The sequence below is a fragment of the Zophobas morio genome, unplaced genomic scaffold (assembly GCF_036711695.1).
Source record: "Zophobas morio isolate AGI-343-1 ecotype UQ-CSIRO unplaced genomic scaffold, CSIRO_AGI_Zmor_V1 ptg000012l, whole genome shotgun sequence".
Lineage (NCBI taxonomy): Eukaryota > Metazoa > Arthropoda > Insecta > Coleoptera > Tenebrionidae > Zophobas > Zophobas morio.
The window spans coordinates 5,233,019-5,255,434 of record NW_026972117.1 but is presented as its reverse complement, the minus strand read 5'-3'; the positions used below and the strand labels follow the sequence as shown (position 1 = coordinate 5,255,434).

At 33.1% G+C, this 22,416-nt stretch overlaps 1 protein-coding gene across 1 annotated transcript; it reads right to left on the bottom strand.

Annotated features, from left to right (window-relative positions):
- Positions 1-4,369: 4,369 nt before the first annotated feature.
- On the bottom strand, positions 4,370-21,874 carry LOC135128055 (zinc finger protein SNAI3-like). Its single transcript, XM_064054866.1, has 4 exons — positions 21,493-21,874; positions 14,707-14,951; positions 14,293-14,650; positions 4,370-5,562 (listed from the first exon to the last, which is right to left on the bottom strand). The coding sequence occupies exons 1-4, from the start codon at positions 21,872-21,874 to the stop codon at positions 5,054-5,056; spliced, it is 1,494 nt and encodes a 497-aa protein (XP_063910936.1). The 3' UTR covers positions 4,370-5,053.
- Between the last annotated feature and the right edge of the window lie 542 nt (positions 21,875-22,416).

The window sequence follows — 22,416 nt, the reverse complement described above, 5'->3', positions numbered from 1 at the left end:
TTCCGCAAACAGTTCTTCGATAACTCGATTGGGTTTCCCAGAATCGCCCTTTGAATTATAGATTAAATGCAATTTACCGACCAATTTTCCACCAATTTTCATCAAAATTTTCGAAATTTTGCAAAATACATTTTCTTGTAGATTTCGGGCCGTAGAAGTCATTTCCGCAAACAGTTCTTCGATAACTCGATTGGTTTTCCCAAAATCGCCCTTTGAAATATAGATTTAATGCAATTTACCCACCAATTTTCCACCAATTTTCATCAAAATTTTCGAAATTTTACAAAATACATTTTCTTGTAGATTTCGGGCCGTAGAAGTCATTTCCGCAAACAGTTCTTCGATAACTCGATTGGTTTTCCCAGAATCGCCCTTTGAAATTTAGATTTAATGCAATTTACCCACCAATTTTCCACCAATTTTCATCAAAATTTTCGAAATTTTACAAAATACATTTTCTTGTAGATTTCGGGCCGTAGAAGTCATTTCCGCAAACAGTTCTTCGATAACTCGATTGGTTTTCCCAGAATCGCCCTTTGAAATTTAGATTTAATGCAATTTACCCACCAATTTTCCACCAATTTTCATCAAAATTTTCGAAATTTTACAAAATACATTTTCTTGTAGAGTTCGAGCCGTAGAAGTCATTTCCGCAAACAGTTCTTCGATAACTCGATTGGTTTTCCCAGAATCGCCCTTTGAAATACAGATTTAATGCAATTTACCCACCAATTTTCCACCAATTTTCATCAAAATTTTCGAAATTTTGCAAAATATATTTTCTCGTAGATATCGGGCCGCAGAAGTCACTTCCGCAAACAGTTCTTCGATAACTCGATTGGGTTTCCCAGAATCGCCCTTTGAATTATAGATTAAATGCAATTTACCCACCAATTTTCCACCAATTTTCATCAAAATTTTCGAAATTTTGCAAAATACATTTTCTTGTAGATTTCGGGCCGTACAAGTCATTTCCGCAAACAGTTCTTCGATTACTCGATTGGTTTTCCCCGGATCACTCTTTGAAATTTAGATTTAATGCAATTTACCCACCAATTTTCCACCAATTTTCATCAAAATTTTCGAAATTTTGAAAAATATATTTTCTTGTAGATTTCGGGCCGTAGATGTCATTTCCGCAAACAGTTCTTCGATAACTCGATTCGTTTTCCCAGAATCGCCCTTTGAAGTATAGATTTAATGCAATTTACCCACCAATTTTCCACCAAATTTCATCAAAATTTTCGAAATTTTGCAAAATAGATTTTCTTGTAGATTTCGGGCCGTAGAAATCACTTTCGCAAACAGTTCTTCGATAACTCGATTGGTTTTCCCAGAATCGCCCGATGAAATATTGATTTAATGCAATTTACCCAACAATTTTCCACCAATTTTCACCAAAATTTTCATCAAAATTTTCGAAATTTTACAAAATACATTTTCTTGTAGATTTCGGGCCGTAGAAGTCACTTCCGCAAACAGTTTTTCGCTAACTCTATTGGTTTTCCCAGAATCGCCCTTTGAAATATAGATTTCATGCAATTTACCCAACAATTTTCCACCAATTTTCATCAAAATTTTCGAAATTTTTCAAAATACATTTTCTTCTAGATTTCGGGCCATAGAAGTCATTTCCGCAAACAGTTCTTCGATAACTCGATTGGTTTTCCCAGAATCGCCCTTTGAAATATAGATTTAATGCAATTTACCCACCAATTTTCCACCAATTTTCATCAAAATTTTCGAAATTTTACAAAATACATTTTCTTGTAGATTTCGGGCCGTAGAAGTCATTTCCGCAAACACTTCTTCGATAACTCGATTGGTTTTCCCAGAATCGCCCTTTGAAATATAGATTTAATGCAATTTACCCACCAATTTTCCACCAATTTTCATCAAAATTTTCGAAATTTTGAAAAATACATTTTCTTGTAGATTTCGGGCCGTAGAAGTCATTTCCGCAAACACTTCTTCGATAACTCGATTGGTTTTCCCAGAATCGCCCTTTGAAATTTAGATTTAATGCAATTTACCCACCAATTTTCCACCAATTTTCATCAAAATTTTCGAAATTTTGAAAAATACATTTTCTTGTAGATTTCGGGCCGTAGAAGTCATTTCCGCAAACACTTCTTCGATAACTCGATTGGTTTTCCCAGAATCGCCCTTTGAAATTTAGATTTAATGCAATTTACCCACCAATTTTCCACCAATTTTCATCAAAATTTTCGAAATTTTACAAAATACATTTTCTTGTAGATTTCGGGCCGTAGAAGTCATTTCCGCAAACACTTCTTCGATAACCCGATTGGTTTTCCCAGAATCGCCCTTTGAAATATAGATTTAATGCAATTTACCCACCAATTTTCCACCAATTTTCATCAAAATTTTCGAAATTTTGAAAAATACATTTTCTTGTAGATTCCGGGCCGTAGAAGTCATTTCCGCAAACAGTTCTTCGATAACTCGATTGGTTTTCCCAGAATCGCCCTTTGAAATATAGATTTAATGCAATTTACCCACCCATTTTCCACCAATTTTCATCAAAATTTTCGAAATTTTGAAAAACACATTTTCTTGTAGATTTCGGGCCGTAGAAGTCATTTCCGCAAACACTTCTTCGATAACTCGATTGGTTTTCCCAGAATCGCCCTTTGAAATTTAGATTTAATGCAATTTACCCACCAATTTTCCACCAATTTTCATCAAAATTTTCGAAATTTTGAAAAATACATTTTCTTGTAGATTTCGGGCCGTAGAAGTCATTTCCGCAAACACTTCTTCGATAACTCGATTGGTTTTCCCAGAATCGCCCTTTGAAATTTAGATTTAATGCAATTTACCCACCAATTTTCCACCAATTTTCATCAAAATTTTCGAAATTTTGAAAAATACATTTTCTTGTAGATTTCGGGCCGTAGAAGTCATTTCCGCAAACACTTCTTCGATAACTCGATTGGTTTTCCCAGAATCGCCCTTTGAAATTTAGATTTAATGCAATTTACCCACCAATTTTCCACCAATTTTCATCAAAATTTTCGAAATTTTACAAAATACATTTTCTTGTAGATTTCGGGCCGTAGAAGTCATTTCCGCAAACACTTCTTCGATAACCCGATTGGTTTTCCCAGAATCGCCCTTTGAAATATAGATTTAATTCAATTTACCCACCAATTTTCCACCAATTTTCATCAAAATTTTCGAAATTTTGAAAAATACATTTTCTTGTAGATTCCGGGCCGTAGAAGTCATTTCCGCAAACAGTTCTTCGATAACTCGATTGGTTTTCCCAGAATCGCCCTTTGAAATATAGATTTAATGCAATTTACCCACCCATTTTCCACCAATTTTCATCAAAATTTTCGAAATTTTGAAAAATACATTTTCTTGTAGATTTCGGGCCGTAGAAGTCATTTCCGCAAACACTTCTTCGATAACTCGATTGGTTTTCCCAGAATCGCCCTTTGAAATATAGATTTAATTCAATTTACCCACCAATTTTCCACCAATTTTCATCAAAATTTTCGAAATTTTGAAAAATACATTTTCTTGTAGATTCCGGGCCGTAGAAGTCATTTCCGCAAACAGTTCTTCGATAACTCGATTGGTTTTCCCAGAATCGCCCTTTGAAATATAGATTTAATGCAATTTACCCACCCATTTTCCACCAATTTTCATCAAAATTTTCGAAATTTTGAAAAATACATTTTCTTGTAGATTTCGGGCCGTAGAAGTCATTTCCGCAAACACTTCTTCGATAACTCGATTGGTTTTCCCAGAATCGCCCTTTGAAATTTAGATTTAATGCAATTTACCCACCAATTTTCCACCAATTTTCATCAAAATTTTCGAAATTTTACAAAATACATTTTCTTGTAGATTTCGGGCCGTAGAAGTCATTTCCGCAAACACTTCTTCGATAACTCGATTGGTTTTCCCAGAATCGCCCTTTGAAATATAGATTTAATGCAATTTACACACCAATTTTCCACCAATTTTCATCAAAATTTTCGAAAATTTGAAAAATACAATTTCTTGTAGATTTCGGGCCGTAGAAGTCATTTCCGCAAACACTTCTTCGATAACTCGATTGGTTTTCCCAGAATCGCCCTTTGAAATATAGATTTAATGCAATTAACCGACCAATTTTCCACCAATTCTCATCCAAATTTTCGAAATTTTACAAAATACATGTTCTTGTATATTTCGGGCCGTAGAAGTCAGTTCCGCAAACAATTCTTCGATAACTCGATTGGATTTCCCAGAATCGCCCTTTGAAATATAGATTTAATGCAATTTACCCACCAATTTTCGACGAAATTTTCGAAATTTTACTAAATTTCAAACTCTCTAAAAGAAAACACCTTAATACGAACACTTCTTTATTTATTACAAAAAATGTCTGTATAAAAGTACACAAAGTAAGAAAACGAATTTCACAGAACAACCGTACCAAAGCATCAACTGCTACGGGAATGACAACTTCTAGAACCAGCAGGGAATGAATTTCTCATAACATGACATGGACAACTACTACACTTCGTCACACAAATAAATAATACGATTAAGTACATACTTATCACTAATAATATTGCACTTGTGGCCACTGATTGCACACCAAATGGTCCCCAAACCCGGGAAACCACCTTGGTCCTAACAGCCGACTAAAACCATAACGATATTATAACTTAGATTAATGAATAGTGACTAGGAAACTATATCATTAGCCGATACAGCAAACTAAAACTAAAATCCTGTTAGTAGAAATAAATAACTTAAAATTTAAAGCGACCCCGCGCCCCGCTGGACTTGGTCCTGCGAGCCGCGTCCAAGACTAGAGACACTCTGTCTATTTCAAAAGAAAAAAAAAATTATCGGCTAATAGTACTTCCACACATCTAGATCTACGCAAACCAATACGATATATACAAAACTAGGCACAAGCTGCCTCTAGGGCGAAAGTAGCACCAAATAGCTTCTACAAACATGGCACAAAATTCACAGATACGTATCAAAGGCACTCTGGTCCCTAAACGGAATAACCTAACTTAACCTAGACCGCGATGGCCAGCCCCAGCCCGTAGCCGCCGCCCCGCTCCGAGCCCCCGTAGTCCCGCCTCTGAGCCGAGAAGTCCATGGGCTGGTCCTGGAAGATCTGGCTGATGGTGGTGCCGAAGCGGGTGGTGTTGAGGATGACGGAGGGATGCTTGATGGTGGAGCAGAGCAGGCGCTCGGGGTTGGGCGAGATGACCGTGGAGCGGTAGATGAGGGGCCGCTCGGGGCTCTTGATGACGCTGTCGGCGATCCGGGGGCCGGGCACGATCACGGGGGTGGGGGAGGCGAGGCTCTTGTCGGGGGTGGCCTCGCGGGAGGAGTGGCGCCCGTTGATGCGCATGCAGGAGGACTCCTCGTGCTTGTAGAGGTAGGACTTGAGGGCGAAGGCCTTGCCGCAGCGACCGCAGATGTGGGGCTTGGTGTTGGAGTGGGTCTGGATGTGGGCGCGCAGGTTGGACTTGTCGGCGAAGGCTTTATTGCAGATGGTGCACTTGAAGGGTTTCTCGCCTGGAACAGAAGATGAGGTCAGTTGAAAGATCAACAATTTGAGGTCATTTTTGGCAAAAAATCGGAATTTTAAGCTTTTTGTTGTGTTTTGGGTGAAGATAAAGGTTATAGACACCACCATGGATGATACAGTGAGAAAAATTTTGCTGTCATCACTTACGTTACATTCCTATGCCAACTAAAACAAATAAAGCAGATAGTATCTACGATTCTCAGATGTTTTTGCCATTATTATACACAAATTTATCTTGGCTGATCTCCCAAACAAAGAAAGATTTATTAATATTTTATTGTTACTATTTTTTGAATTTCGATAAACATTGTTTAATTTATGTTTCACCTTTTATCTATTTTTTTTTCTGGACAATAACTCCAGTGTCACAATTTTGTTCAATTCGTTCGTTAAAAAATATCTAGAAGTTAAGTGGTGTTTCGTTCGTAGAAGTAGCACGTTGCAGCTTGATTTGAGTTTCATTTTTAGAAGAAACGCGTTACGGTTAGTTTCCTTCGCTGGTTGAAAAAATCAGTTCAAGTTTCATTTCAGAAGCTCGCTGAAAGAATATCGGGACTCGGCACATATTCTATTTTTAGAAGTAATGTGATATACTTCGTTTTACTAATCGAAAAAATTTTAGGAGGCCATTTGTCCTACATTTCTAGAAGAAATTTAGAAGTAGTCATTTCAGCTTGCTTTGTTGATAAAATAATCAGGTCGAACTAATCTTGCATTATTAAAAGCTCGCTGAAATTACTTCAGCCATAAATTCTCTACTTCTGTCTTTAGAAGTAGCCTAACTTTGCATATTGAAAACAATCTCGAAAGTCAATTCGTGTTTTATTTTAGAATAAAAAAAAACGGGTTCAACTCATTTTTCATTTTTAAATGTTCGCTAAAAAAATCTTAGGAGTTAATTCGTCTTTCGTTTTTAGAAGTACTGCAAAATAACCCGTTTTGACCATTAGAAGAATGAGTTACAGCTCGTTTCAGTGGCTGAAAAAACTCCAGATTTGTTCGCCATTTTGACGCGTGTTTCATTTTTAAATAGAAGCTCGTTGAAAGAATCTCAGAGCAGATTTGTGTTTCATTTTTAGAAGTAGTATAATGCGAATTCCTTGAAAGAATCACGGATTTGTGTTTCAATTTAGCAGCGTGCTTCACTGACAAAAAATCAAGTTCAACTTATTTCTCATTGTTAAAAGCTCGCTGAAATTATCCCAGCAATAAATCATACTTTTGAAAGAAAACTCTATACATTAAAAAAAAAAACAACAATTAAGCCCCACCCACCCGCCCCGATCTCAATTGTGACGAGCTTTCCATTTCTAATCAGACGAGGGGCGGAGTTTAATTGTAAATTCTATCCTTTTAAAAACATATTTCATATGATAATTTCTTGTGGAGAAATCAGGATTTTGCAACTAAACTCCGCCCTTCAGCTCACGATGAATAAAGCATTCATCACAATTGAGAGGGGGAGGGTGGGCGGGGCTTACATTTGGTCTATTTTTTCTTAATATATGAAGTCGTGTTTTCCCAAAAAAAACTGATAATATATTTAACTGTCCTGTTGTTGAAAGAAAACTCTATATATAAAAAAAATCAACAAAAATTAAGCCCCACCCACCCGCCCCGATCTCAATTGTGATGAGCTTTTCATTTCTAATCAGACGAGGGGCGGAGTTTAATTGTAAATTCTACCTTTTTAAAAACATATTTCATATGATAATTTCTTGTGGAGAAATGAGGATTTTGCAACTAAACTCCGCCCTTCAGTTCACGATCGATAAAGCATTCATCACAATTGAGAGGGGGTGGGTGGGCGGGGCTTATATTTGGTCTATTTTTTCTTAATATACGAAGTCTTCTTTTCCCAACAAGAAACTAAAAACATGTCTAAATATCCTGTTGTTGAAAGAAAACTCTATACATTAAAAAAAAGCAACAAAAATTAAGCCCCACCCACCCGCCCCGATCTCAATTGTGATGAGCTTTTCATTTCTAATCAGACGAGGAGCGGAGTTTAATTGTAAATGTTACTATTGTAAAAACATATTTCTTGTGGTAATTTCTTGTAGAGAAATGAGGATTTTGCAACTAAACTTCGCCCTTTAGCTCACGATCAATAAAGCATTCATCACAATTGAGAAGGGGTGGGTGGGCGGGGCTTATATTTGGTCTATTTTTTCTTAATATACGAAGTCGTGTTTTCCCAAAAAGAAACTGGCAATATGTTTAACTGTCCTGTTGTTGAAAAAAAACCCTATACATTAAAAAAAAACAACTAAAATTAAGCCCCACCCACCCGCCCCGATCTCAATTGTGATGAGCTTTTCATTTTTAATCAGACGAGGGGCGGAGTTTAATTGTAAATTCTACTTTTGTAAAAACATATTTCATATGATAATTTCTTGTGGAGAAATGAGGATTTTGCAACTAAGCTCCATCCTTTATCTCTCGATGAATAAAGCATTCACCACAATTGAGAGGGGATGGGTGGGCGGGGCTTATATTTGGTCTATTTTTTCTTAATATACGAAGTCGTGTTTTCCCAAAAACAAGTGACAATATGTTTAACTGTCCAGTTATTGAAAGAAAACTCTGTATATGTATAAAAAAAACAACAAAAATTAAGCCCCACCCACCCGCCACGATCTCAGTTGTGATGAGTTCTTCATTCCTAATCAGACCCAAGGGGGGGGGTTTAATTGTAACATCAATATTTCTCTAAAAAATTCTACCCTTTTAAAAACATATTTCATGTGGTAATTTCTTGTAGAGAAATGAGGATTTTGACCCATATTTCATTTTTAGAAGCTCCTTGTAAGAATCGCGGAGTTGAAAAAAATCTCGATAGTCAATTCGTGCTTCGTTTTTAGTAGTAATTAATATGTCACAGATGGTTTCACTGGTTGAAAAAAAAAAAGTTCAGTAGATTTTTCCTTTTTTTTTTTAAATTTGTTGAAAAAATCTTAAGTGTTAAATCGTGTTTTGTCTTTAGAAGTAATACAGTATAAGTCATTTTGGTCATTAGAAGAAAGAATAAGTTATAGCTCGTTTCAGTGGCTGAAAAAATCTCCAGTTCCACTAATTTTTCAGTTTTAGAAACTCGTCAAAATATTTCCAGATATCCTTTTTAGAAGTAATTAATATGTCATAGACTGATTAAAAAAAACGAGGTTCAGTCGATTTTTCCTTTTTTTTTTGGAAAATTTGCTGGTAAAATCTTGTCTATTAAATCGTGTTTTGCATTTAGAAGTAGCAGAATATAAGTCGTTTTGGTTATTAGAAGAAAGAATAAGTTATAGCTCGTTTCAGTGGCTGAAAAAATCTCCAGATCGGCTGATTTTTCAGATTTAGAAGCTCGCTAAAAGAATTCTAGAAATCCTTCCATATTTCATTTTTAGAAGTAGCATAATGCAACTCGTTGTGCTCGTTGAAAGAATCTCAGGAGTCGATTTCTTCTTCATTTTTAGAAAAAATATGTATATATATATTACAGTCCAAATCACTGCTGAAAAAATCTCAGATTGAAGCCATGTTTCATTTTTAGAAGCTCCTTGAGACAATAGCGGATTTGTGTTTCAATTTTAGAAGTAGTTTAATGTGGATTGTTCTACTGACAAAAAAAAATCTGGTTCGACTTATTTTTTATTTTAATTTCTAGAAGTAGTGGAATTTCACTTGCTGAAAAAATCTCGAGAGTCAATTCGTGTTTCGTTTTTAGAAGTAATTAATATGTCATAGACTGATTAAAAAAAAAGAAGTTCAGTCGATTTTTCCTTTTTTTTTTTGGAAAATTTGCTGATAAAATCTTGAGTATTAAATCGTGTTTTGCATTTAGAAGTAGCAGAATATAAGTCGTTTTGGTCATTAGAAGAAAGAATAAGTTATAGCTCGTTTCAGTGGCTGAAAAAATCTCCAGTTCGGCTGATTTTCCAGTTTTAGAAGCTCGTTAAAAGAATTCTAGAAATCGTTCCATGTTTCATTTTCAGAAATAGCATAATGCAACTCGTTGTGCTCGTTGAAAGAATCTCAGGAGTCGATTTCTTCTTCATTTTTAGAAAAAATATGTATATATATATATTACAGTCCAAATCACTGCTGAAAAAATCTCAGATTGAAGCCATGTTTCATTTTTAGAAGCTCCTTGAAACAATCGCGGATTTGTGTTTCAATTTTAGAAGTAGTTTAATGTAGATTGTTCTACTGACAAAAAAAATCTGGTTCAACTAATTTTTTATTTTCATTTCTAGAAGTAGTGGAATTTCACTTGCTGAAAAATCTCGAGAGTCAATTCGTGTTTCGTTTTTAGAAGTAATTAATATGTCATAGACTGATTAAAAAAAAAGAGGTTCAGTCGATTTTTCCTTTTTTTTTTGGAAAATTTGTTGATAAAATCTTGGGAATTAAATCGTGTTTTGCATTTAGAAGTAGCAGAATATAAGTCGTTTTGGTCATTAGAAGAAAGAATAAGTTATAGCTCGTTTCAATGGCTGAAAAAAAACTCCAGTTCGGTTGATTTTTCAGTTTTAGAAGCTCGTTAAAAGAACTCTAGAAATCCTTCCATGTTTCATTTTTAGAAGTAGCATGATGAAACTCGTTTTGCTTGTTGAAAGAATCTCAGGAGTCGATTTGTTCTTCATTTTTAGAAGAAATATGTTACAGTCGCTTCACTGTTGAAAAAAATCTCAGTTCGACCAATGCTTCACTTTTAGAAGCTCTTTGAAAGAAAAGCGTATTTGTGTTTCAATTTTAGAAGTACTTTAATGCCGTTTGCTTTACTGACAAAAAAATCGGTTTCGATTTATTTTTGATTTTTATTTCTAGAAGTAGTGGAATTTTACTTGTAGAACAAATCTCGACAACCAAATCATGTTTCGTTTTTAGAAGAAATTAATGTCACAGATCGTTTCACCGGTTGAAAAAAAAACAGGTTCAGTAGATCTTCCCTTCTTTATTTGAAAATTTGCTGAAAAAATCTTGGGTATTCAATCGTGTTTTGTTTTTCGAAGTAGTACAATATAAGTCATTTTGGTGATTAGAAGAAAGAATAAGTTATAGCTCGTTTCAGTGGCTGAAAAAAATCTCCAGTTCGGCTGATTTTTCAGTTTTAGAAGCTCCTTAAAAGAATTCTAGACATCCTTCCATGTTTCATTTTTAGAAGTAGTATAATGCAACTCGATTTGTTCGTGAAAGAATATCAGGAGTCAATTTGTGTTTCATTTTTAGAAGAAATATACACATTACAGTCCGCTCCACTGCTGAAGAAATCTCAGATTCGACCCATGTTTCATTTTTAGAAGCTGCTTGAAAGAATCGCGGATTTGTGTTTCAATTTTAGAAGTAGCTTAATGCAGCTTAACTGTACTGACAAAAAAACAGGTCAACTTAATTTTTATTTTCATTTCTAGAAGTAGTAAAATTTAACTTGTTGAAAAAATCTCGAGTTTCAATTCGTGTGTCGTTTGTGGAAGTAATTAATATGTCACAGATCGTTTCACTGGTTAAAAAAATAACAGGTTCAGTAGATTTTTCTTTTTTTTTTTGGAAAATTTGCTGAAAAAATCTTGGATATTAAATCGTGTTTTGTATTTAGAAGTAGTAGAATATAACTCGTTTAGTTATTAGAAGAAAGAATTAGTTATAGCTAATTTGAGTGGCTGAAAAAAATCTATGGTTCGACTGATTTTTCAGTTTTAGAAGCTCCTTAAAAGAATTCAAGACATTCTTCCATGTTTCATTTTTAGAGGTAGCATAATGCAACGCGATTTGTTCGTGAAGGAATATCAGGAGTCAATTTGTGCTTCATTTTTAGAAGAAATATACACATTACAGTCCGCTGCACTGCTAAGAAATCTCATGTTTCATTTTTAGAAGCTGCTTGAAAGAATCGCGGATTTGTGTTTCAATTTTAGAAGTAGTTTAATGCAGCTTACTTTACTGACAAAAAGAAACAGTTCAACTTATTTCTTAGTTTCATTTCTAGAAGTAGTGGAATTTTACTTGTTGAAAAAATCTCGATAGTCAATTTGTGCTTCGTTTTTAGAAGTAATTAGTATGTCACAGATGGTTTCACTGTTTGAAAAAAACAGGTTCAGCAGATTTTCTTTTTTTTTGAAAATTTCTTGAAAAAAATCTTGGGTATTAAATCGTATTTTGTTTATGGAAGTAGTGCAATATAAGTCATTTCGATCATTAGAAGAAAGAATAAGTTATAGCTCATATTGAGTGGCTAAAAAAAATCTATGGTTCGACTGCTTTTGAGTTTTAGAACCTCCTTAAAAGAATTCTAGACATCCTTCCATGTTTCATTTATAGAAGTAGCATAATGAAACTCGATTTGTTGATGAAAGAATATCAGGAGCCAATTTGTACTTCATTTTTAGAAGGAATATACACATTACAGTCCGTTCCACTGTAAGAAATTTCATGTTTCATTTTAAGAAGCTGCTTGAAAGAATTGCGGATTTGTGTTTCAATTTTAGAAGTAGTTTAATGCAGCTTACTTTACTGACCAAAAAAAAACAGTTCAACTTATTTTTTATTTTCATTTCTAGAAGTAGTGGAATTTTACTTGTTGAAAAAATCTCGATAGTCAATTCGTGCTTCGTTTTTAGAAGTAATTAATATGTCACAGATGGTTTCACTGTTTGAAAAAAAACAAGTTCAGTAATTTTCTTTTTTTTTGAAAATTTGCTGAAAAAAATCTTGGGTATTAAATCGTATTTTGTTTTTAGAAGTAGTGCAACATAAGTCGTCTCGATCGTTAGAAGAAAGAATCAGTTATAGCTGATATTGAGTGGCTGAAAAAATCTATGGTTCGACTGATTTTTGAGTTTTAGAAGCTCCTTAAAAGAATTCTAGACATCCTTCTATGTTTCATTTTTAGAAGTAGCATAATGCAACTCGGTTTATTGGTGAAAGAATATCAGGAAAAATTATTTTTAGAAGAAATATACACATTACAGTCTGCTCCGCTGCTAAGAAATCTCATGTTTCATTTTTAGAAGCTGCTTGAAAGAATTGCGGATTTGTGTTTCAATTTTAGAAGTAGTTTAATGCAGCTTATTTTACTGACAAAAAAAACCGTTGAAGTTATGTTTTATTTTCATTTCTAGAAAAAGTGGAATTTTACTTGTTCAAAAATCTCGATAGTCAATTCGTGCTTCATTTTTAGAAATAATTATTATGTCACAGATGGTTTCACTGTTTGAAAAAAACAGGTTCAGTAGATTTTATTTTTATTTTTTGAAAATTTGCTGAAAAAAGTCTTGGGTATTAAAACGTATTTTGTTTTTAGAAGTAGTGCAATGTAAGTCGTTTCGATCATTAGAAGAAAGAATAAGTTATAGCTCATATTGAGTGGCTAAAAAAAATCTATGGATCGACTGCTTTTGAGTTCTAGAACCTCCTTAAAAGAATTCTAGACATCCTTCCAAGTTTCATTTTTAGAAGTAGCATAATGCAGCTCGATTTGTTTGTGAAAGAATATCAGGAGCCAATTTGTGCTTCATTTTTAGAAGAAATATACACATTACAGTCCGCTCCGCTGCTAAGAAATCTCGTGTTTCATTTTTAGAAGCTGCTTGAAAGAATCGCGGATTTGTGTTTCAATTTTAGAAGTAGTTTAATGCAGCTTACTTTACTACCAAAAAAAAGCAGTTCAACTTATTTTTTATTTTCATTTCTAGAAGTAGTAAAATTTTACTTGTTGAAAAAATCTCGAGTTTCAATTCGCGTGTCGTTTGTGGACGTAATTAATATGTCACAGATCGTTTCACTGGTTTAAAAAAACAGGTTCAGTAGATTTTTCCTTTTTTTTTTTTTTGGAAAATTTGCTGAAAAAATCTTGGGTATTAAATCGTGTTTTGTATTTAGAAGTAATACAATATAAGTCATTTTGGTCATTAGAAGAAAGAATAAGTTATAGCTCGTTTCAGTGGCTCAAAAAATTTCCAGTCCGGCTGATTTTTCAGTTTTAGAAGCTCGTTAAAAGAATTCTAGAAATCCTTCCATGTTTCATTTTTAGAAGAAGCATAATGAAGCTCGTTTTGCTTGTTGAAAGAATCTCAGGAGTCTATTTGTTCTTCATTTTTAGAAGAAATATGTTATAGTCCGCTTCGCTGTTGAAAAAATCTCAGTTCGACCAATGCTTCATTTTCAGAAGCTCTTTAAAAGAATCGTGGATTTGTGTTTCAATTTTAGAAGTACTTTAATGCTGTTTGCTTTACTGACAAAAAATCGGTTTCAACTTATTTTTCATTTTCAATTTTAGAAGTAGTGGAATTTTACCAACTTGTTGAAAAAATCTCGAGAGTCAATTGGTGTTTCGTTTTTAGAAGTAGTTTATTACAACTATCTTCACTAACAAAAGAAATCAGCTTCAACTCATTTTTCATTTTTAAAAGCTTGCTGAAATTACTTAACAAAAAATTCTACTATCGGTTTTAGAAGTAGGGTAATTTCACATATTGAAAAAATCTCAATAATCAGGTATTCGTTTCACTATTTGAAAAAAAAAATCGATTTAGTTTTCATATTTACAAGTAGGATAAAGCTCGAAAAGGTCTCGAAACGTTTCAATAGCGCAAAAAATCTCACGCTCGGCTTGGGCTTCATTTTTAGAAGCAGCATAATACACCTCGATAACAAAACCTTGACAGTCGATTCGTATTCTATTTTTAGAAGATATCAAAATTGTCTAGAGCGACCTAAAAACGTGTTCCTACCTGTATGAGTCCTGATGTGTCCTTGTAACAACCACGGCCTCGAAAAACACTTGCCACAATACTGACACTTGCAACCTTGATTGTGGGTCCTCACATGCATCGAAAACGCAGGCATGCTGACGTAGAGCTTGTCGCAGTGAGGACACCTTCTAGCCTTCTTATCCCCAGGACTTCTATGGGTTTGCCGATGACGCGCCAAATTACTAGAAGTACTATATCTTTTCCCGCAATCGTTACACTCGTGCTCGCTGCTTTCGCTCGACTGCAACGCCAAGTCCTGGGTGGTACTATGAGGCAGCGGTACTGCAGGAGGCGACGGGTTGCAAAGAAGCTTTCTGGTGGTGGCGTAGTCATCAGTCTGGAAACAATCCAGAAGATTGTTAAGTTCGTATGAGAAGGATTTTAGGATTTTACCTTTAGCAAGTGGGGTCTTGGGGCTCGCGACGACTTGTCGAAGAGCTTGTGGGTGTAGGTGAAGGTGGGTTCGCTGGACGAGGACGAAGACGAAAGTCTTCGCTGTTCGAGGATTTGGCCTGTGGCCACAGCCACCTCGGCCAGTTTGGTCAAGTTGTAGAGCTCGTCGGGGCATTCCGAGCTGTTTTCGGAAAGGTGGGGCTCGGGCAGGCCTGCTATGCTGACGGCATTTTCCGAATTAAGATCTGCAGCAAAATCTATCCTCAACTCGAATTTTCAACGAATAAAAAAACCGCGTCATTCGCAGTTCCGGCAGTTCCTTTTGGCGTATTTCCTTGTTAAATCGAAGACGTCAGGAGATGACGTGATCCGTGCTGTAAACTGCTAGTATTTGGGCCAAAAGTAGAGGCTCCGTAAGGTGTGATCGGCAATTTGCCAAATCGCAACAAGTCGTTATTACCGACAACAAGTAGCTGGCCCTCAATATTATACGACTCTTCCAAGATTTTGGCCATGTGGTCAGTGTTTGAAGGAACAAATTCATTTACGTTTCGAAAATAAACACGAAAGTCGTATTTTTAAAATGATGAATCACGCCGCCACGGAGAATGGTTGAATAAACTGAGGAAAAGTATAATTTATTTTGGTGGGGAAGTATTTACTAGGGAGGGAGTTTCCACTTCTTGAGCCGGATTAAAATCGTTCTCGCGTGTGAGGTAATCGAATAAACAAAAACAGTAAATAAAACAGCAACTTCGACAAAAATACGGATCTCCTCAAAAATACCGTTGGACATTTTGTTTACTCATTTCGGTCGCTCTTTGCCAAGATAAGCATCACTACGAAGTGAAAAATCCCGATTCAACCGATTTTACGGAGTCAGAAAAACAGTAAACAACGGGCTCCTGGCCCATCAGCGCCAGTTCCTGATGATATCCTCCACACCCAATAATTCCATAAGACTCTTAAACATTTCCCGGGAAAATATTTTGATGTTGCAATTAAACACCTGCACCGAACTCCTGGCGAGGTGTGATACCGAAATTAGGTCGATAATATATTTAAAGACCTTAAAAACGTGATTCGGGTTTTATGAGGCAAATTGCGTCAGATGTGAGCACTTCGTTAGCGCACTGAAAATAGAGATTAAAGGCAAATAAATTCAAAACTTGTGAGGCAAGTGTCACGCTGAAAACGTGAAAAAATCCAAAAAACTGAAAAAAATCTAAAATGAAGTTTTCAAAATTTATTATCTATGATTTTTGAAATTTACGAAGGACGCTACATAATTTTGAAACCTCTTGATTTGCAGTGTTCAGAATCGCGAAACGTTATTTGATTTATTGAAAGACGTCAATATTTACATGTGCATGCCAGTTTCAAATTATAACTATTATGCGTAAGAAACCAAGCGGCAAGAATAAATCTTTCAGACAAAATATCTTCGAAAAATACAGAACAAATACAACGATAATTTTAAAAATATTGTTTGCATGGTTCGGCTATTTATTAGACGCTGCCAAGAAATGAAATATTACACAAACAAGAAACAACCGCGAAAATACTCCTTCCTGGATATTTTTAAGAGACGATAATTACGTCATAATGGGACTAATAATTTTTTTGTAATCAACTTTTATATGTGGATGATTATAGCTTAACTCCAAGCAGGTTAGATCGGGGTAATTCTAGAATGACAGTTAATCCTGACATTACAAACACAGCAAGAAAAGTTATAAAAATTATTTTTATTTATTTTTTTAAATTTGACTACATACTAAAGTAAAAAAATAAATATCCAGTCAGAATTCAGTCACAACGGGAAAATGTGTAGATTTTGCACTTTTTTGATGTTCCGAATTTATAATTTTAATTTTTTCATTTTTTCGTTTCTTCAATTTTTTGTTTTGCCGTGTCCCAGTTTTTATTTTTTTTTTCTTCAATTTTACGATATGCAACTATTAGAGTTTTCAATTTTTCATTTCTTCTAATTGTATCATTTTTCTTTTTTTAATGTGAAATTTTTCATTTTTTTTTTGTATTTTTTTCGTTTCTTCAGTTTTTCGATTTGAAATTGTTCGAGTTTGTAACATTAAATTTTTCAGTTTTCAATTTTCCAACTTTTGAAATTTTCGATTTTTAGGCTTTGCAGTTTTTCAATTTGAGTTCCTCGAGTTTTCAATTTTTGATTTATCAATTTTTCGTTTTGCAATTTTTCATTCGGTTTTTTTTATTATTTCATTTTTCAATATCTCGAATTTAATAATTTTTTGTTTTTTCAGTTGTAATTTTTTTTCAGTTACTCATTTCTTCAATTGTTCGATTTGCTATTCTTCAATTTTTTCATTTTTTTATTTCTTCATTTTTTAGATTTTGCGAGTTTTCGATTTAAAATTTTTCAGTTTTTCGATTCTTTAATTTTTTATTTCTTCATATTTTCATTTTGTAGGTTTTTATTTTCTTTATTTTTACAACTTTACGTTCTTCAATGTTCCGATATTTATAAAAAATTTTTTCAATTTCAATTTTTTCAATTTTACGAGTTTTCATTTTTAATTTTTTTAGTTTTCGAGTTTTCCATATTTTGGATGATTTTTAATGTTGCAATTTTTCGTTTCAGTTTTATTTATTCAATTATTCAATTTTTCAATGTTTCGCTTTTATAATTTTTTGTTTTTCCAACTTCAATTTTTTCAATTGCTCAATTTGCAATTTTTCAGTTTTTCAAATTTTCTTCAATTTGGCTCTTCGAGTTTTCATTTTTAAATTTTTCATTTTTTCGATTTTTAAACTTTTCCATGTATGTCTCCAATTTTTCGAATTGCAATTTCTCGTTTCGGTTTTTGTTTTCATAATTTTTTCAATTTTTCAGATTTTTTAATTTTTGTCTTTTTTTATGTGAAAATTTTCAATTTTTGGATTTTTCAATTTTTCGAGTTGAAATTTTTAGATTCTTTAATTGTTCGTTTTTTCAATTTAAAATTTTTCGGTTTCGTGAATTTCAATTTTCCTTTTCTTCAAATTTTAATTTGCAATTTTTCTAGTTTTCATTTTAAATATTGTAACAATAATAAAAATAATTTTCAAAAATTTCACTTCTTACGATTTTTGAATTTTCTCATTTTTCAATTATTCTACTTCTCAATTTTTCGATTTCTTCAAATTTTCCATTTGCAATTTTCGTTTCGGTTTTTATTTTTTTTATTTTTACAAATTTTCGAATTTTCAATGTTCCAATTTGTTTTTTTCATTTTCAGTTTCTTCAGTTTTTGATTTGCAATTTATTTAGTTTTCATTATAAATATGTATCTTCTAACAATTGTAATTTTAAAAATTTTTCACTTTTTCAGTTTTACAATTTTAGAATTTTTTCATTTTTCAATTATTGAATTTTAAAATTTGTTCAATTATTCGATTTTTCAATGTTTCGATTTTAATCTTTTAATTTCTTGATATTGAATTTTTCAAATTTTCAATTTTTGGATTTTCTAATTTTGCAATTCATTAATTTTTTTTGATTTTTGGTTTTTCAGTGACTCAATTTTTCGTTCTTGAATTCTTTGATTTTCCAATTTTTCATTATTTCAGTTTTTTGATTTTTCAATTTTTTTCCAATTTCTTAATTTTTATATTTTTAATTTTTCGATTTTTCGACTTTTCGAATCCAAGAAAAATTGCAAAGTTGTAAAATTGAAAAATCTAAAATGAAAAAACGAAAAGATATAAAACAAAAACTTTGTGAAACCTAAAAATTGGAAATCAAAAACTTGAAAAATTGAAGAAACGAAAAATTCAAAAATGAAAATATTGAAAATTGGGAAACTTAAAAATCGAAAAAGTGCAAAATTGAAAAAACGAAATATGTATTGTAAAATCGAAATATTGAAAATTAAAGAAATCGGAAAATCTAGAAATGCAAAAATTGCAAAATTTGAAAATTTAAAAATTATGAAAAAATAAAGAAAATGAGAAAACGAAAAACTGAAATGAAATCGAGAAAATTAAAATTAAAAAAGCAGGAAAATGAAAAATAAAAATCAAAAACGTGAAAAACTGAGGAAACGAAAAATTGAAAAACCAAAAAATTTAAAATTGTTAAACTGGAAAAGTCAAAAATGAAAAATTGTGACATCGAAAAATTTCAAATAAAAATTGAAGAAACCAAAAATTGAAAAAACTGGAAGCTGAGAAATTGAAAAATTGAAAAAGTAAAGCTGAAAAAACAAAAAACTGAAGCCGAAATATTGAAAGATGGATAAATTGAAAAATTAAAGGAAATGAAAAACGAAATCAAGAAAATGAAAATTGAAAAATCAGGAAAATGAAAAATAAAAATCAAGAACTTGAAAAATTGAGCAAACGAAAAATTGAAATTCGAAAACTTAAAAACTGAGAAACTGAAAAATTAAACATTGTAAAATTGTGATATCGAAAAACTGCAAAATTGAAAAATTGCAAATCGAAAAATTCAAAAATCGGGAATTTGAGAAATTGAAAAAATTAAAATTAAAAAAGTGAAAAATTATGAAATCGAATGAAACATTGAAAAAATAAAGGAAATGAAAAAACGAAAAACTGTGATATGAAATCGAGAAAATGAAAATTAAAAAATCAGGAAAATGAAAAATAAAAATCAAGAACTTAAGAAGTTGAGGAAACGAAAAATTGAAAACCGAAAAATTAAAAATTGATAAACTGGAAAAGTCAAACATAAAAAATTGTGACATCCACAAATTGACAAATCGATAAATTTCAAATAAAAATTGAAGAATCAAAAAATTGAAACAACTGGAAGCTGAGAAATTGAAAGACTGAAAAAACTAAAGCTGAAAAAACAAAAAACTGAAGCCGAAACATTGAAAGATGGATAATTTGAAAAATTAAAGTAAATGAAAAACGAAAAACTCTGATATGAAATCAAGAAAATGAAAATAAAAAAATCAGGAAAATGAAAAATAAAAATCAACAACTTGAAAAATTGAGGAAACGGAAAAATGAAATGCGAAAAATTAAAAATTGAGAAATTGAAATATGAAACATCGTAAAATTGTGATATCGAAAAACTCCAAAACTGAAAAATTGCAAATCGAAAAATTAAAAAATCTGGAATTTGAGAAATTGAAAAAATTAAAATAAAAAAACTGTAAATTTATGAAATCCAGTGAAACACTGAAGAAATAAAGGAAATGAAAAAACGAAAAACTGTGATATGAAATGGAGAAAATTAAATTTAAAAAATCAGGAAAATGAAAAATAAAAATCAAGAACTTGAAAAACTGAGGAAAAACCGAAAAATTAGAAGTTGATAAACTGGAAAAGTCAAAATGAAAAATTGTGACATCCACAAATTGACAAATCGAGAAATTTGAAATCAAAATTGAAGAAACGAAAAATTGAAACAACTGGAAACTGAGAAATTAAAAATTGAAAAACATTAAGCTGAAAAAACGAAAAATTGGAGCCGAAATATTGAAAGATGGATAAATTGATACATGAAAGAAAATGAAAAAAACAAAAATTGTGATATAAAATCAACAAAAAGGAAAATTAAATAATCGAGAAAGGAAAAATAAAAATCAACAACTTGAAAAAGTGAAATTCGAAAATTTAAAAATTGAGAAAGTGAAAAATCGAACATTGTAAAAATCTGGTATCGAAAAATTAAAAAATCTGGAATTGAGAAATTAAAAAAATTAAAATTGAAAAAGTGAAAAATTATGAAACTGAAACATTGAAAAATCAAAAAAAAAATTGCGGTATCAAAAAATTGATCGTAGGTAAATAAATCCAGGTTTTTCGAAAAATTGTAAGATTTGATTTTACGAATTTAATTTTTTTATGATAACCTTTAAAGGTAGTGTTATTATTGTAAATTTTGGATATGACGTCATCCCATTGGTGGTCGGGATGATGAGCCAAATTTGGTCAGCGTTTTACCATTTAAATGACATTCCTAATATAAGCACAAAATTTGACAACAATCACTCCAGTAGTTCCAGACAGAAAGTAAAAAATAGTGTGAAAGTTAACGAAAATCTGGACACTTAATTAATTCATTTTTGACACAACGAAAAATGAGCAAAATTTTGAATTTTAGAAAGACCGACTTCGATTTAAAGGCGGATGTGTCAGTGTTTTAAAATACGCACACTACATCCGTTGGCATTGAACGAAATATTCCAATATAAATCCGTATTGACACACAAAAGCCATATTTTAGTCAAAATTCATACATAAATTGCGAACTCGACTTCACGATTTGGTAAATTTAACTTTTTATTGACACTCATTCCAAACATAAATTAGAAAAAATTAGATGTTAATAACTGTGTTGATATTTTATTTTAGTGCCAAGTTTCAGTTCATTCACGAAAAAACACATTTTTATTTAGCCGTTTAAAATATTTTTTGCGACAATTTGGTGTTATTTTTGCAAACTTGGCAAATCGACAACGTCTTCATTCCATTTAAAAAATCGCTGTGAATACTTGTGGTGTCATAGACCACTCCAAAGCCACAATTTTTCGAACAATCGCACCTTTCGCCGGAAATCTATTTTACTAACTTCGTTGTTTACGGACAGGCCGCCACTTTCGGATTCGAATTTTGAGAAGAAAATTACGTCAGACGCGAACACCTCATTACCGCACTCAAAATAGCCAAGTGTCTGCGGCCACCACCACACTCCCGCCGCTCCCCCCACGACTACCAATCCAAAAACCAAAAAAAAAAACTAAAACCAAAAAACGCAATTCCTAACCTCAAATTTTTTGCGCGCAAAAATACCTTTTTGTTCCGCGTCTTCCGGGTTGTATCTGCGGTGGGTGATCAAGAAGGCCCTCGGCATGGCGTCGCGACGTCGAACTTCCCCCCTTTTCGAGGTCGGCACAGGTCTGGCTCGGTGTTTGACAAGCGTTGTCAGCGGCAGTCTTGACAGTTGCGTTTGACATAGGCGCGCACTAGATCGAGCGGCGAAGTGGCGCTTTGGGGGCTTTGAGCTTACTGAGTTTAAGAAACGCGTTAGCTGTTCTATATTTACAATGTTGACGCGTGCCAAGATTGTGGCAGTAGGGATGCTGCGCCCCTCGTCCCTTCGCGTGCTTCGCCCATGCACCGCCGACACTTCCCATTGGCCCTCCCGCACGGGCTGGAGGAGGTGGAGGATCATCTGTTGCGTGTGCGTAGGGTTTTTTGCCTTAATTGGGAGAATCGGGGGGAGGGGGCGAGCGGCACGTGGTTCTGGACTGGGATGGGTGGTATTGTTGTATTTTCGGCAGACGAAGACGGCGTTGGATGATTAATTGATTGATCTAGTGACCGGTGAAATTTATGAATGCGGTGGGTTTGCCACTTCTTACTAATGGTAGACGTTTTTCAGGGTTTAGTAAGTGTGGTTGATGTGTCAGGCGTCGGAATTATTATGACACTTGCACTTTCGTTGCCATTGTTGGTTACACATTCCGAAGGAGGCGGAACAAATCAGTGCCCACTTGGATGGACGAATCATTTATGAGAGCTTGTTACAGTTATCAATCGTCCGGTTTACTCGGACATGTTCACTTTTTAATATTAGTTTAACAATCTAATCGTGCTCTGTTTACAAAAATCGTCCCGATTAATTCGAAATAATGTTCGAACAAGTAGATACAAATTATTGAAATTAATGCTTTGGAAAATAAAAATTTAATCTTCTAGAAACAAATTAAATCC

Coding starts and splice junctions, on each gene's coding strand:
- LOC135128055 (XM_064054866.1), bottom strand. CDS start 21,874: ATGATCCTCCACCTCCTCCAGCCCGTGCGGGAGGGCCAATGGGAAGTG. Junction 14,651..14,706: donor CAAGACCCCACTTGCTAAAG/GTAAAATCCTAA, acceptor GATTGTTTCCAG/ACTGATGACTACGCCACCAC. Junction 5,563..14,292: donor ACACATCAGGACTCATACAG/GTAGGAACACGT, acceptor CTTCTGTTCCAG/GCGAGAAACCCTTCAAGTGC.